Below are 16,161 nucleotides of genomic sequence, written 5' to 3' on the forward strand. Positions count from 1 at the left end.
TGAAACGTAGTCAAAAAGATGTTACTCGATTTAGAAAGTAAAAGTTAAATTCGATGAGTTGTTACGTAAAAAGCAGATTTCTACTTATATAGTTTGTATTTTATGTGTGTAATTGTGTAAATCATAGTTGTTTATAAGTTAAAAACAACTATATAAAAACGTGTTCACCGATATCTGTAAAAGAATTTTAATTTATCTTGTTCATGAATGAATAAAGTATTACATTTCTTTACCAAGATAATAACAAAAAATCAATTTTATTTCCCGTCATCTTCGATAGAAAGTCATACAAAGAGAACAGGAACATCACCCTTCATTAAACATTTAAACATCCACTCATAAAAATTCATCACGGACAAAAATTGCTGATTCTGTAGCCTGCTTTTTATGTATATAAGCTGCTGCTAGTAAAAATAAGGCCATTAAGTTATGGAAAATGATACAACAGGGGCAGACAGACAGACACTAGAAAAATTTGTTGTACACATCTTTGTATAATGGAACTTTTCTCCAAATTAGCTTTTTTTATCTCTCTCCCTCCCTTTCTTCCTCCCTACATAATTTGCCATTTTTATGGCTGACAAGTTCGAATCCCTCACTATGATAAAGCAGATGACTCCAAACCTTTGGCGCCCTATTGTACTAAATTACGAGGCTCTTCCATTATTACCGGCACCAAGAATCTGATTGATGAGCTTCTCTGGCAGTTTTTTAGTCGCCTAATAAAGATGAAACAGATGTAAGTAACCCGCACAACTTTCTTTGATTCTTCATTTTTTAACTAGCTAAAAGAGAAGTATTATGGAAACTGACCTGATAATGTCTCATATGTAGAATCGGCTCACAACCTACATCTGCTATTGAATTTCCTTTTGGAGTACGCAAACTAAATCGTCCAGCTTCATACCGAGTAAGACCATCTTTACCCAGCGGTAGGCTGCCACACACTTTCAGGAGTGAAGTAAGAGAGTTCATCTGTACAACATAAGAAAAAGAAAAAAAGAGAAGTCCATTTAGACCTATAAAATATAGATGATGGGGACATAAATGATGAAAATTAAGCTCAATTTGAGGATGCTTGATGAAGCTCGGGAAAAAAAAAGGCAAAAAAATGATTGTTCACATATTACTGGAGTAGTTAGCCAATGTTCTAAAGTACAAGGTATTGAAAGAACTATAACAATAATATTAATAAAAATAATAATGATAATAATACAGTTCTCTAAAACTACTTAACTAGTCAAATACGTAAATTTGTAAAACTCAATTAACAAAAAAAAAAAGGCTCAACCAGATTGAAAGATGCCCAAAGTGACATCAAAAAACTCAATCAAAAAGAAAACAGGTCGACCAGATTGAAGATGCCCAAAGTGTAACCAACTCACTTAGGTGAGTTAGCCACCTGTGTGTGCAAACACTTAGGGCCCACTGAGGAAGCCAATAGTGGTGCAGGTTCGATTCTTAGTCTCAGCCGGATTTCTTGCCTATTATCCAGTGGGTTTTGGGACAGCATACTCACCGGCAGTCCAGATTGCAGGGTTCCTAGACTGGAAGGAAAATTTCCTTCACGAGACTAAGGGGTGCCCGGCCACTTACCCTTTTATTAAGATGCCCAAAGTGTCGTCAAATGCTTACAACTTCATAAGCTTAATTAAGAAGGCTAGGTTCTTATTTTCACAGTTTAAGAAATTTTGTTTCTTATCTAGCATGCATTTTAAACAGATCCCCATTGAAAAACACCAAAAAAGTGTTAGGATTGACACAACTTGACCCAAACCATTTGAATCTCTATGATATACTGCCTGTTCAGACACCAAGTCATTTGAACCCAAGCATGTTTGGACCCGTCACCCAACTCTTACAAGACACATACCGTTCCACTTTGACCACCTCTAGTAACAACCATAGAAATTAAAAAAACAACTCACCTTCATATATGGACAGGATGCACAGCCACCGTGAAGAGAACAGCCCTCGCCACTAGCGACCCCTGGTATTACAGAGACATTCATATCATTACCCAATCCTAGCCCCGAAGATGAGTTTTGTGAAGTGGTTGACACTGAATCCGAAGACACTGGAAAAACTATTTCAACCGTAACTTTTCCTTCCCTGGAAGAAGATTCGGAAGAACATAACAAATTCCTAACAGCTGCAACAATTGAGGTCACCATTCCCGATTCAGTCCCCAATATAAACTGAAGATGGTCATCAACGTTTCTATCCAAAGCCTCTTGTACCCTATTCTTTATAAAATCTAATATGTTTTGGGTGGAACCTACCACCCCCATTCCTCTTCTTTTAGCTTCCATGGCCAACGAGAACATTTCACCAGGGACCTCAAAGTGGGCAGTAAGAAATGCATCACAATACATGTCATTAATTCTCTCTACAACTTCATGCCCAAAGAGATGATGAACAATGCATGTTCCTTCCTGACAACACATAATTGTGGAACAAATGTTAGCTATTCATTTATTAAATTTCTTGGATTAACCTAGGTATCCAGACAGCTTTGCGAGCTGACTGATCCCACTAGCTTTGGGTTTCATTTATTAATTTTAACACAAAGGAGAATAGGAAGACGAAAAATCACTCATGCTAGAAATTCCAAATATAAAAAGCTTAAAACCTTTTAATAGAACAAGTAGGAGGTATGTGCTAAAAAAAGAGCACTTTGGGCAAATTTTATCCCGTTCAGCCCATTCCGTATTCCGTTACTTGCAAAATTTCTCTATTCGACCCATTTAAGATTAGAACTAATCAAAGTCAAGTAATTCATAAACCAATGGATGAAGATTATCACCTCTATGAGTAAACAAAACCCAGATTTTTCTACCATTACCTTTCCCAACTCTTATAAAATTTATTAACTGCTGATCAGTATATCAATCTATATATTACACTAGCAAATATCAGGAAAAAAAGTATTAAACGACTGTAGCATTGGATTACCTGAAAATAACGGAGCCTGGGTATCAGTGCCTTAATTGAGTTTCTAGTATGATCCGGATGTATCTTGGCTATTTCTTCATCTGTCATCAATTTCATTTGCTGAAACAATTCCATGATATTTGCACCCATGTAGGAATCAGGACCATACCACACATTCAAGTTAGGCACTTCAGCAAAGGCCTGAAACAGCCACATTAAGGCTTGCATTTAGTAAAATAAAAGATGCAAATTGGAAAAGTTTCGCTGCCCAAAAGAGAATGAATAAGAACCTGCAAAATGGTTTGCACAACATTTGAAGAAGTACATGTTATAGTAGGCACAAGTTCATGTGCATGAGCTTTCGTTTCTAATGAGGTATTTATGTAGACAACATGCAAGGAAGGAGAAGTGATAGAAGCTTCAGAGAGATAATCTATATACGCAGGACTGGATGCAGCAACAGCAAGTGAACAGCTAATCTGTTCATCAGACATCCGGTACACACCAACCTGGAAAAGACCCATTTCGGTCACCAGTTGCATGAAGAAAAAAGAAGCAACATATATTACATTAGATAATGAAAGCAGAAGTCTTGTCTTGAATGAAATGATGAATAGATTTAGACATTTTATTTGTCATTCAGCTACTATATTAATGTATTATCAGGTCATCAAGAAATCATTACGTAAGTTTTTCCTAAGCTAGATTTACTGTCCAAAACAATGATTTTGCAGTACACTTTACAAAGTTTGACATTTAATAAAATACAGTTCTTAGATGCCAAAGTAGAACACCAGGCAAATGAGAAAGCCTAAAGTTTACATTATTTTATCAAACATGTAGTTTAAAGGTTTAAAAAGAATTCAACCTTTTAAATAGGTGCATAATTGCATAATATCTTAAACATACCTAAAATTTAAGAACTAATGACACGATTTATCTTCTAAATTATATAAGATTACACTGATATATAGTATATATATTGGTAATCCTGCAATGTGTCGTTCTTTTTACGAACAATTTCTCCGATTCAAGTTTGTGTGTCAGTATATTTGCACAGATACTGTTGGGCGTTGGCCAAAGGCCAGACATTGCGGCTAAAACAGAAAGTAATCATGCAAAAAGAAATGATTGCTTCCTAGCTCAATGGTCATTCACAAGGTTGAAAAATAAGCGGAAAAACAAAATTCTCTAAGCTCAGAATGATTAAACAATATGACTTGCAACGCTACAAACCTTCCTATAACTAACCATATTATTTCTGAATTTATTTGAGTAACATTACTAGTCGTTTATTGTGGCATTTATAGTTTAATTGATGTACAATTCCTCACCTCTATCATGAACGCACAAAATTAAAATTGAACAAACTACATAATAGAAGGTTGTAAAATGATGATTACCTCGGGGAAACATGCCTGATCAAGAATTGCACGAACATTCTCTGACATAAAATCTACCCCTAAAACAGTAATGAATTTGCATCCGGCTTTGGCCATGCTAACAGCACTGTCTGCCATTACCAACGAGTCAGAGATATGAATGTGAGGCCAAAGCTTCTGTGCAGAAGTTAGAACACCTTGCACCTCTGGATCCATGTAAAAATGTGCAACAACCCCAATTTGCTTTTCCTTAAGCAAACTGGCAAGCTCTTGAACCTTTTCATCATCAGGAAACAAAAACCTTGCCTGAAAATACAGAAACTAAAATTAGTACTTCAGTACTTAAAACATAATATAAATCAGAGAAGAAGACGTGATTTAGCAAAACTTATGGGTTATCCAGTTTTTGTGATTGTACTTGTTTTAGACATGCAAAGATTCCAAGTGATTTAACGTTAACGACAGCTTTGTGTTCCATTTGGGCCATTCTGTAACAACCAATAAATTTAACATTTTTACACAATCTTTAACTTATAGATATATCTGACATTTTTTAATTTTATATAAAAAATCAACATTATATATTAAAGTTGAGATTTTTTCTGTAAACGAACTATTGTTAGCACAATGATTCCAACCGGACAAAAAAATCCACCTTTATACAACTCCAGTGTACTAAAAAGAGTATAACTACTAAATCATAACAAAAAAAAGTACCTCGCTTTATGCAAAAATAAAACACTGCAATAAAAATAGCATAGTTCAAAAGATTGAAAAACAATATTACTAGTTATATATATCCTGATCTGATATGACAAATATGTATGAATAACTATACAAAATTAGAAAACCACTATCCTAATCATTGTATATAGCTCCAAAACTTAATATTTCTATTTATAGTCATATCTACCAACAAATAATATAAGTACAAACATATAACTAACAAACCATCAAAACCTGTCACATCAATTAACACAAAAAACATGGTCTAAAACCCTAACCTGCGCTTCTGCAAAGCTTCCTTTCGCGGAAATACCGTCAGACGTAATAACCAAAGACGGAAAAGGGTCACCGAAACTCTTCCCCTGTTTCTCAGCCAAAATAGCTTTAGTCTTTTTCTGCATACTAATCAACACATTATGCCAAGTATTCACCCTCGAATCCACATACAATTCCCCCAAATCGTCCGGTTTCACGGCCAACACTTCCTCCGGTTTCGAACCGTCTAATACCGAAATCAAACAAGCACAGAACCCTTTAGTAATCTCGGAATCACTATCGGCTAAAAACGACATCGTTCCATTCGAATTCATTTTCACAACTAACCATACTTGTGCCGTACATCCCATCACGCGGTTTGAATTCACTTTCATCGAATCATCGAGTTTCGGAAGGCGGTTAGCGTAATTTAGAAGCAGCTTTAAACGATCAATCGGGTCGGAAACGGAAGTGAATTCGAATAAGAGGTTTTGGAGAGGTGGTGAGTGGTGGTCGGAGGTGAGGGAAGACGGCGTGACGGTGACGGCGGACGGTGGAAGGGGAGGAGATCTGGTGTTTGTGGAAAGGTTTAGATAGGGTTTGGGTTTGGGGGAAAGGAGAAATGAAAGGGGGTGTTTGGAAACAGGGTTAGGGTTTGGGAGGATGGTGTGGAAGGCGGGAGAGAAAGTGGCGGCCATTGATCGGAAAAGGGGTACCGCCGCCGTGTGGAGAGAAAGTGGTGAGAGATATGAAGGAATGAATGAATGAACGAGGACGGGGTTGTAAGCAAACCATGTGTTTTTATATTTCTAATTAACCCGCCAAATAATTGAATATTGTTTGTATATCACTACTTATTGGTATTTGGTTTCTCGGTTTATTTTATGGATAGTTATTTCAACTTAGAATAGTTAAATTTCAACCTTTTTTTCTAAAATTTATTTTTTATGATAAACTTAAAATTTAATAAAAAAAATTATTACTCTTAAAATAATAGCCTAAAAATACTCTAAAATATTAGGTTAAAACATGTGGTAAAATCAGGGGTGAGGTTAAGAAATAAATATAGTGGATAACATTTGTCATGTTTTAAAGTTTTTAGGAGCATTATTAAAATAATTTTTAGAAGCATTAATCATTTTCCAAAAATTATTTACGAGTTTAATGAACTTTATTATTATTATTATTATCATTATTATTAAACAATGTGTTGATTAGTTAGTGGATCGAACACTAACAATGAAATCCAAGCAAACATTATGCTAAAGATTGGAACCCGAAGGCACTCTTGGAGACCAAGGTTGTGATAACACATCCCGCACGCATCTGAAGAGGTAAATGTCCGTGACCATCAGGAATCAAGATTCTACCTCTAATCTCTAAGTCAACATCCCCTCCTCAAAACTCCTAAAGAAGGCCCTAGGTGGCCACCAAGTGGTTAGTGAACTAATTTTATAAATTGAAAATAAACCATAAAACTTGAGCTTATAAAAGATAAACAAAGTTACAAAACTAATATAAGTAAGCTAAACACCCTTTCATTGAATAAAATTTTTAAAACTAATTAGGTTTGTCAATTCGGTCAAGTTCGAATCGGTAGACTCGGATGCATATCTCAAAATGGTTTAATAAATCAGTGGTTTGACTGTTTTTGGTTTGTTTTAAGCCAAATAGGTTGGCATCAAGTCAACAAGTTAACGAGTTGATAAGTTGATGAGTCGATGGATCAACTTTTTAGATAAATTTTATATAAGGTTATAATATTTTCGGGTTGACTAGTCAACTTGTTAACCCAACTTTAAATAAATTAGGTTGGTGAGGTTAACAGGTTGTAGCGCAATAAGTCAAAAATACAGTCTTAATTTAATTATTTTTAAGTTTGGTTTCAAATTAGATTGAGTAATGCGAGTCTAACCTAATGATGATCTATTTAAATTTTACAACATAATTAGATTGACAGAGGAATCATATGTTCATACGCTCCTTTGCTTCCAAGAGGGCAAGAGACTATATGTAGTACATATCTCTTGATCAAATGTATCCAACTAAACGGTTCACTTATGAATAGATCCCACGATAAACTAATTTTAACAAAAAGCTTTTAAGGTAGTCCATAAAACATTTGTGATAGAGAAGATGCCAAATTGCCAATAGACCTAGAATAAGACGTTAAAAGTTATGTATGTATCTTAAGATTAAAATAGAGATATTTAAGATTAAGTTAAACAAAAAAACTTTAGAGTAAAACGTTCACGTGATCCGTTGGAAATTGTCACGTCTTATGTGTGTACGGATTCCTCTGTTTTTTCTTCCCTGCATGTATGTTATAAGTATATATGGTACTGCATACCTAAGGATCAAAACTAAAATACTTACATTGTTGTATACATCTCTTCTCTTTTATCTCTATTTCTATTATTAATAATGGAAGATTGTTTCTAAAACAAAAAATTATATGTGTTATATTGTAATTCTTTCCTAAATTCTATATAATTAAAGATGATATCACATTACAAAAATATAATTATTCTAATCTAACATTTTCTTTATTTAGTCATCATAGTTTAAAATTTCCACTTAAGTTTTGATAAAATATTTATAAACTAAAATTAAGGATATCTTCTATAGGGTGAGTTATTTTGAGAACCACTAAAAAAAAAGAACGCGAGAACCAATCTCAGCCCTCCATTCATCAAGATCAGGAAGGGCATGTTTTTCATTATTAGAAAGTTGGTCAGCACTCTCTTTCTCTCTCATTTTATTAAATCAAAAAATATCTAAATTATTAAAAAACTTTTATCTCACAAACCGTACATCGTTAGACGGAAAAAAAAAGCATGGGTAGTCTTGAAATTTCGTCCTCTTTCATTAGAGATGCGATTCGATATACTTTTGACGACTTTTTAAATTTCGTTTTTTTTCATCACGTTCATCCTACACATGTGTAAGTACAACCTACACATGTGTAGGAAAGACCTGGAAGTAGTGAGTTGTATAACCTGCTCATGCGTAAGTACAACCTACCCATGGGTAAGTACAAGGGTAAGTACAACTTGCCCATGGGTAAGTACAACTTACACATGTGTAAGATGAACGTGATGAAAAAAAAACGAAATTTAAAAAGTCGTCAGAAGTATATCGAATCGCATCTCTAATGAAAGAAGATGAAATTCTAAAACTACCCATGTTTTTCTTTTCGTCTAACGAAATTTATTATAATTTGAAGCTTGTATAGTCTAATTAATGTCCACCTATAACAATTTTTATTAATTACAAATTTATAGTTATGATATTTTGTTCATTATTGAATTCAATATTTGATAATGTTAGGATCAATGTCTGCCTCTTATAACAAATTTTATTTTTGTATTTATTATAACGAAATATATTTGTAACTTCTCGGATTGCATCCTGGTTGATTAAGATTTTATAAAAATTGTATTACTACACATCCTTTTAATTTAATTAGCATCATCATATTTTTTTATTTAAAATTCAAAATATTATTTTCTTAAATATGTATCGTCAATATAGATTTTTATTAAATGTCCACATTATTATGTAAGTTTTAATCACCCTATTTTTTTTGTTATAATAGACTGAAAACTATGGTGTTTTTTTTTTCTTTCTAGACAACGTTTTTGTTTTTGTTTTTGTCAACCAAATGTGTTTTAACGTGTGTCCACAACTACAATACTATTGTTTCCGTTTAGTTTCGTTTTTTACATAATAATTTATCACAACTTTCAACTTATTTAAAGTTGTTTTTTATACATTTTAATATAACAATATATTTTAAAGTTACCCGGGTATCATTTGGTTTATTTGCAAAGCTTTTATTAGTTAACCCGGGTTGATTTGCTAGTTATTATATAATTAAGATTTAAGAGAGGATATTTTGGGCTTAGTAGGCATTTATGAATGATTACCATATAGGATTTTAGCTTAGCTGTCATTATATTCCATTATTTGTTTTATTTAATGCAATTTATATAATGTCGTGATCCATGAAGTTAATATCCAAAATGGTATAAATGGAAAATATATTTACCAAAATGGTGTAGTTTAAAAAATATTTACCAAAGAGTTGTTTTCTTAATAAATATTTACCAAAATGGTGTTTTTTATTAATGTTAATACAAGAGAGTATAAGCATAAATCTTATATAAAAAGTACCACATACATATAAAAATCATTGGTTTCATTCAAAACGCAATATAGAAGTTATCACCATTATTAAACAATACTATGTATATGAACAAAATCAAGCAAATGGAACGTTTACAAAAATTGAAGCAAATGGAACTAACGATTTTTATATGTAATTGTTACTTTTTCTATTTAAAATATATGATTATATTCTCTTGTATCGGCTTTGTAATTTTATAAAAATTCATGAGCTTTTAAGTTTTAATGATCAAGTAGATTTGTCTTCATCTTTGTAAATGTTTCATTTGCTTGATATTTGTTCACATACTTGGTATTGCTAAATCATGCGTTTTGAATGAAACTAAGAATTTTTATATGTATGTGGTACTTTTTTATTTAAGATCTATGCTTATACTCTCCTGTATTGGCATTGTAATGTTATGAGATATCATGAGTTTTAAGTTTCAATAATTTGGTAGATTTGATAAAACAAGTACAACGTAATGTTTAGGTAAAAATGCTACAAAAGTAATAAAAAACACCATTTTGATAAATATTTTTTTGAGAAAACGCCTCTTTGGTAAATATTTTTTAAACTACACCATTTTGGTAAATATGTTTTCCATTTACACCATTTTGGGTATTAACTCTGATCCATGTTATCATTATCTTTTATTTGGCATACAATATAATATAAAAATTATAATTAATTATTATAATTATATGAGTTGTATTCATGTGAAAACACAAATTTTGGTGAAACCCAAAGGCTAAATTTCAGCCCTTGGATCAAAATAGATCTACGACTCATTCAAATTTAAAAAAAAAACACAGAAGGGTATTTTTGTCATTTGACACATTCTCCCACTTTTTTCCTTTCTAGTTCCAAACACACACACACAGATCTCTCTTTCTCTCTCACTCCCCCTCTTGGGAAATCACCACCACCACCACTACCCTCATCGTGTTTAGGTCACCTTCGCGTTCCAATCGAAATGGCACAACCATCATTTCCGTCGCCATCATCATCTTCATCAGTCATCATCAATGGATCTTGAGAAGTTAATATCATTGAAGGATGTATTGAATACGAACATTACGACTTTTTGTTATGTAAATTTGAATTTTCTCAGGTGATAATCAAATGTAATTTGATAATATGTGATTAGATTTATTCTAACATTTGCACTTGTTAAATTTTATTAATTATTCAATTGACTTTGTTGTTTGGTACAATATTGCATACAAGGTGTTTGATGAAATGTCTGAACCAAAGTTTATTATATATGATTTAATATCAAATCACATTTGATTGAGTATTGCACAAGGTGTTTGATGAAATGTTTAAATCAATGTTTGATAATATGATTTAATCAACTTTATGATTCTGTATTAAATTGGTGTATAGGTTTGTGGATATAAACTCCATTTGTTTTGTGGAAATGTATGAGTAACATCAAATTCGATTTGTTATTTGTTATTGATTACTTTTATGTTCATAATCATAGTTTATTATGTATAGAGATTATAGAAATTTCTGTTTTTGTAACTGTATGTGTAAAATCATATTTGATTTTGTATATAGATTCTATAAATTTGTGTTTTGTAAATTTGTTTTGTACAATCAAATTTGATTTTGTATTGAGGTTTTAGTTACTTGTGTTCTTATGCCTAGAATCATATTTGATTTTACTCTTACAGTGTGAAAATCCTATATATAATGAATTATTCAAAATCAAAAATGATTTTACGCAATACATTGTGACAAAACCTATTCAAAATCAAAAATGATTTTACGCATACATTGGAGAAAACATATACAAAATCATATATGATTTTTTATAACACATTGAGACAAAACCAAATGAGTTCCATACAAAAAAAATCATTTAAAATCAAAAATGATTTTACGCATAGAGTGTCAAAACCCTATACAAAATCATATATGATTTTATTCATTCATCTAGATAAAAAAAAGTGAGTTCGGTATCATTAAACATATTCAAAATCGTATATGATTTTGTATATGTTTCCGTACAAATAAACTTATTCAAAATCAAAGTTGATTTTAAGCATACACTATGAAAAATTTATCAAAAATCATATATGATTTTACGTATTTTGAGACAATACAAATGAGTTCTATACAAATAAACCTATTTAAAATCAATTTTGATTTTATGCATATAGTGTGAAAAGCGTATACAATATCATATATGATTTTACGCATACATTGTCAAGAAAATACTCGTATACAAAATCATATATGATTTTGTGTAGCACATTGAGTCAACCAAATGGCTTCCTTAAAAAGAAATTTATTCAAAATCATTTTTGATTTTACTCATAAAGTCTGATAACCTATTCAAAATCAACTATTCAAAATCAAAAATGATTTTACGCATACATTGGGGAAAAGCTATACAAAATCATATATGATTTTGTATAGCACATGGAGACAAAACAAAATGAGTTACATACCAAGAAACCCATTTAAAAAACAAAAATGATTTTAAGCATATAGTGTGAAATACCCATACGAAATCATATTTGATTTTATTCATACATCTAGACAAAAGAAATGAGTTCGGTATCATTAAACCTATTCAAAATCAAATTTGATTTTGTATAGGTTTTTGAAACCGTATGCGTAAAATCAATTTTGATTTTTTGTAGGTTGTTTGGTATGAGCTAAATTTGTTTTGTTTAAATGTATGCATAAAATCAAATTTGATTTTGTATAACTTTGACACCATATGCATAAAATTAAATTTGATATTGAATAGGTTTCTTGATATGGAGCTCATTTGTTTTGTCTAAATTTTCTATACATAATCAACTTTGATTCTATACATAAAGTTGTAAAAACTGAAATCCCAAAATATATCAACACATGATCAAATTTGATTGTAGGCATATAGTCACAAAATCAAAGTTACAAAATCAAAATATCAATACATATAATCAAATTTAATTCTAGACATATAGTCACAAAATCAAATTAACTATAAACTCAATACAAAATCAAATTTGATTGTCCAAACAAAGTTACAAAATCAAAATCTCTAAAATCTCTATATATAATCAAATTCGATTCTAGACATAAAGTTGCAAAAATATAAATCACTAAAATATCAACACATAATCAAATTTGATTATAGACATATAGTCACAAACACACAAGTAACTACAAACTCAATACATAATCAAATTTGATTGCACAAACAAAGTTACAAAACACAAATTTAACAAATTCATATTTTAGAATAGATATATGTACAATCAAGTATATGATTGACTGTACAATCAGTAAATACATATATAATCAAATTTGATTTAGTACATATATTTTAGTTTAGACATTTCATCAAATACTTTGTGGGCAAAACTCATATAAAAATTTTAAACAACAAAAACCAAATATACAACTTCTTATCATATAAAAAACAAAAATGCTAAAACCTACAAGAGGGGGACAAATGTATATGGTACGCTTAGGGGTTTTTGGTTTAAAGTGGGCTAACCCTACGACTTCAAACCCTAAACCCTAAGCTACAAAGTAAAACCCGAGGGAAAAGTTACATTCTAAAACCCTAAATGCTCAACCCTAAAATGCTAAAGCCTACAGGAGGGGGACGGGTGCATACGGTACGCTTAAGGGTTTATGGTTTGAAGTCGTAGAGTTAGCCTAACGGCTAACCCTATGACTTCAAACCCTAAACCCTAAGCTAAAAAGTAAAACCCGAAGGGAAAGTTACATTCTAAAACCCTAAATGTTCAACCCTAAAATGCTAAAGCCTACAAGAGGGGACGGGTGCATACGGTACGCTTAAGGGTTTATGGTTTGAAGTCGTAGGGTTAGCCGGGTTAGCTGTTAGGCTAACCATACGACTTCAAACCATAAACCCTAAGCTACAAAGTAAAACCCGAGGGGAAAGTTACATTATAAAACCCTAAATGTTCAACCCTAAAATGCTAAAGCCTACAGGAGGGGGACAGGTGCATACGGTACGCTTAAGGCTTTATGGTTTGAAGTCGTAAAGTTAGCCTAACGGCTTATTTAGTTTAGTATTTAAATCAAAAATGATTTTGTATATATTTTTTTAATAAAAGATTGGGCTTATATATTTTGGGCTTTTAGCACAACCATTATGTATTTTCTTAATTAGGTCAACTGTTGAGGATATATACTCAACACTACCACCGCACTTTAATTTTAAGAGACTGTAAAAAACAAAAAAAAAATAAAAAGTAAAACATAGATTTAAAATGAGTTACATACAAAGAAACTCATATAAAATTAAAAAATGATTTCAAGCATGAACTGTGATATTCAAAATCAAAAATGATTTTATGTATGCATTGGGAAAACATATACAAAATCATATATGATTTTATTTATAAATATAGACAAAAAAAATTAGTTCGATATCATTAATCCTATTCAAAATCATATATGATTTTAGTCGTAATTAGTCAACCAAGTATACCAAATCATATATGATTTTGTGTAGGACATTTAGGTAACTTCCATCTCATTCATAAAAAAAAATACGAAATCAAAAATGATTTTATGCATCATTTAGAAAATCTATGCAAAATCAAAAATGATTTTACACATACATTAGAGGAAAACTTTAGAAACTCATTTATGATTTTGTATATTACATCGAATCAAAATCAAAATAAGTTGCATAAAAATATAACCGTTTGAAATCATATATGATTTTAAACATAGTGTGAATTATCCATATTCAGACTTATACAAAATCATTTTTGAATTATCCATAAGAATGATTATACGTATGCATTGGGGAAAACATATACAAAATCATATATGATTTTATTTTAGTTAAAACAAATGGCTTCCTTAAACAAATCATATATAAAATCAAAAATGATTTTTAGCATACACTTTCATATTCGAAATTTGATTTAGTACATACACTTTGGCTTAGACATTTCATCAAACACTTTGTGGGCAAAACTCATTATAAAATTTTTAAACAACAACCAATAATACAACTTCTTATCATACGAAAAAACAAAAATAAGAGAAAAAGACTACAAATCATGTATAAAAATGGTTTGTTTGTCCATTTTTTATATTAAAAACATAAACTACATAAAATATCACTCTAATAATATCTAAAACAGCATCTTTTATTTGTTGTTGTTGCTAGTGGTTTGAGATGAAGATCCAGATTTTAGTGGTGGTGGTGGTGGTGGTGGCGGCGACGGCGGTCGGATATGTTGGTGGTGGTGGTGGTTACTGTCCAAGAGAGAGAGAGAGAGGGAGAGAGAAAGAGAGTGTGTGTGTGTGTGTTTTGATCAGGAGAAAAAGAAAAGAAGATAAATGAAAGATAGAGTCTTTTTTTTTTTAGTGTAACTTACGAATATACCCCTCCGTGTTTTATTTTTAATTAGGGGTAAATGTTAATTTCCACCATTGATGGAAATGATCCAATGACTAAGATTAAGCCCTTGAGATCCATGAAAAATTAAGAATATAAATGAACAAAGCTCTACAAATATAATATTTTAAAATTCAAATACGGTGGTGTTGATTTAAGATTTTCAAAATTTCTAAAGAAAAGGCTGTAGAGGATATGTATGGCATACTAACAAGTACATGCAATATTTTTAATACGGATGTTTTTATCGATCATATGTTGTGTAATTTTCTAATAATCATTACATAATCTTCTTCATTGACAGACTATATTAACTGTAATAGCAGCGACGATGACGATAACAATGTTTTGTTAATGTAAAAGTAATTGATATAAAATGGAGTTTGTAGTTATTTTAAGGATTGATAGTTTATATTGTAAATAATTTCATTACGAGTGTTATCGGTATATTAAGTTAAGACATTTAAATCTCTAAATCTCTATATATAACTAAGAGTGAAAATTTAGAGATTATGTAGCTATTTTGTTTGTTTGTCAAGTTAGCTTATGTGCTATTTTATGATATGTTTTGTATTTTGATAATATTTTGACAATTAAGTCTATATCTTTTAGTGCTTATCAGCTTATATGACACTTTATTTGTCACATCATCATTCTCTTACGTGAGCTACATATGTAGGCATTTGCTTTTATCAATTTTAAATAATTAACTGAAAAGACAAAGAAAAGATTAAAACTCATGACCTCTAAATTATAATATTATGCACAATCCATTTAATCTAACTTAATATTTGTTTATGTTTTATAAACTAAGTTAGATATTAAGTTAATACAAAAAACTAATTAAAATACATCGATTGTATAATTATGGATCTTTGTAATTTATCACTAACCATTTATCTTTGCATCCAACTATTTCGTACAATGAAACATAATTTACTTTAATATATAAGATATATTATAAGATAAATTTTTCCATTTATTATATGATAAATTATATTGATAATTACATCTTAGTTTTATTTAACGCTTATATTATAAGATATATTTTTCCTTTTATTAGTCTATTTTTGTAAAATATAAACATTAAAGTAGATTATTTTTTCCTAATTTCACACGCACATATTTTAATATCTGCTTTTATTTTCAATTTCACACGCTTTTGTTTTCAATTTAAATATTATTGAAATTATCAATAATATTCATTTTAGTAATTATATAAATATTATATGCAAAAGTCTTCCATTTAACAATTAAAGTGGTAGTAAAGCAGTTAAAAGGAATATTTGACTATCAAAAAG

The 16,161-nt window shown here is 30.6% G+C and overlaps 1 protein-coding gene across 1 annotated transcript; it reads right to left on the reverse strand.

Moving 5' to 3' along the window:
- Window positions 1-312: 312 nt before the first annotated feature.
- LOC122588537 (quinolinate synthase, chloroplastic) lies at window positions 313-6,090 on the reverse strand. The gene is made up of 7 exons (XM_043760671.1): window positions 5,321-6,090; window positions 4,338-4,622; window positions 3,225-3,443; window positions 2,956-3,135; window positions 1,929-2,435; window positions 814-975; window positions 313-719 (listed from the first exon to the last, which is right to left on the reverse strand). Exons 1-7 carry the CDS (start codon window positions 5,993-5,995, stop codon window positions 648-650), a joined length of 2,100 nt encoding a protein of 699 aa, XP_043616606.1. The 5' UTR covers window positions 5,996-6,090; the 3' UTR covers window positions 313-647.
- Window positions 6,091-16,161: the final 10,071 nt, after the last annotated feature.

The sequence above is a fragment of the Erigeron canadensis genome, chromosome 2 (assembly GCF_010389155.1).
Source record: "Erigeron canadensis isolate Cc75 chromosome 2, C_canadensis_v1, whole genome shotgun sequence".
In the NCBI taxonomy this organism is placed as follows: Eukaryota; Viridiplantae; Streptophyta; class Magnoliopsida; order Asterales; family Asteraceae; genus Erigeron; species Erigeron canadensis.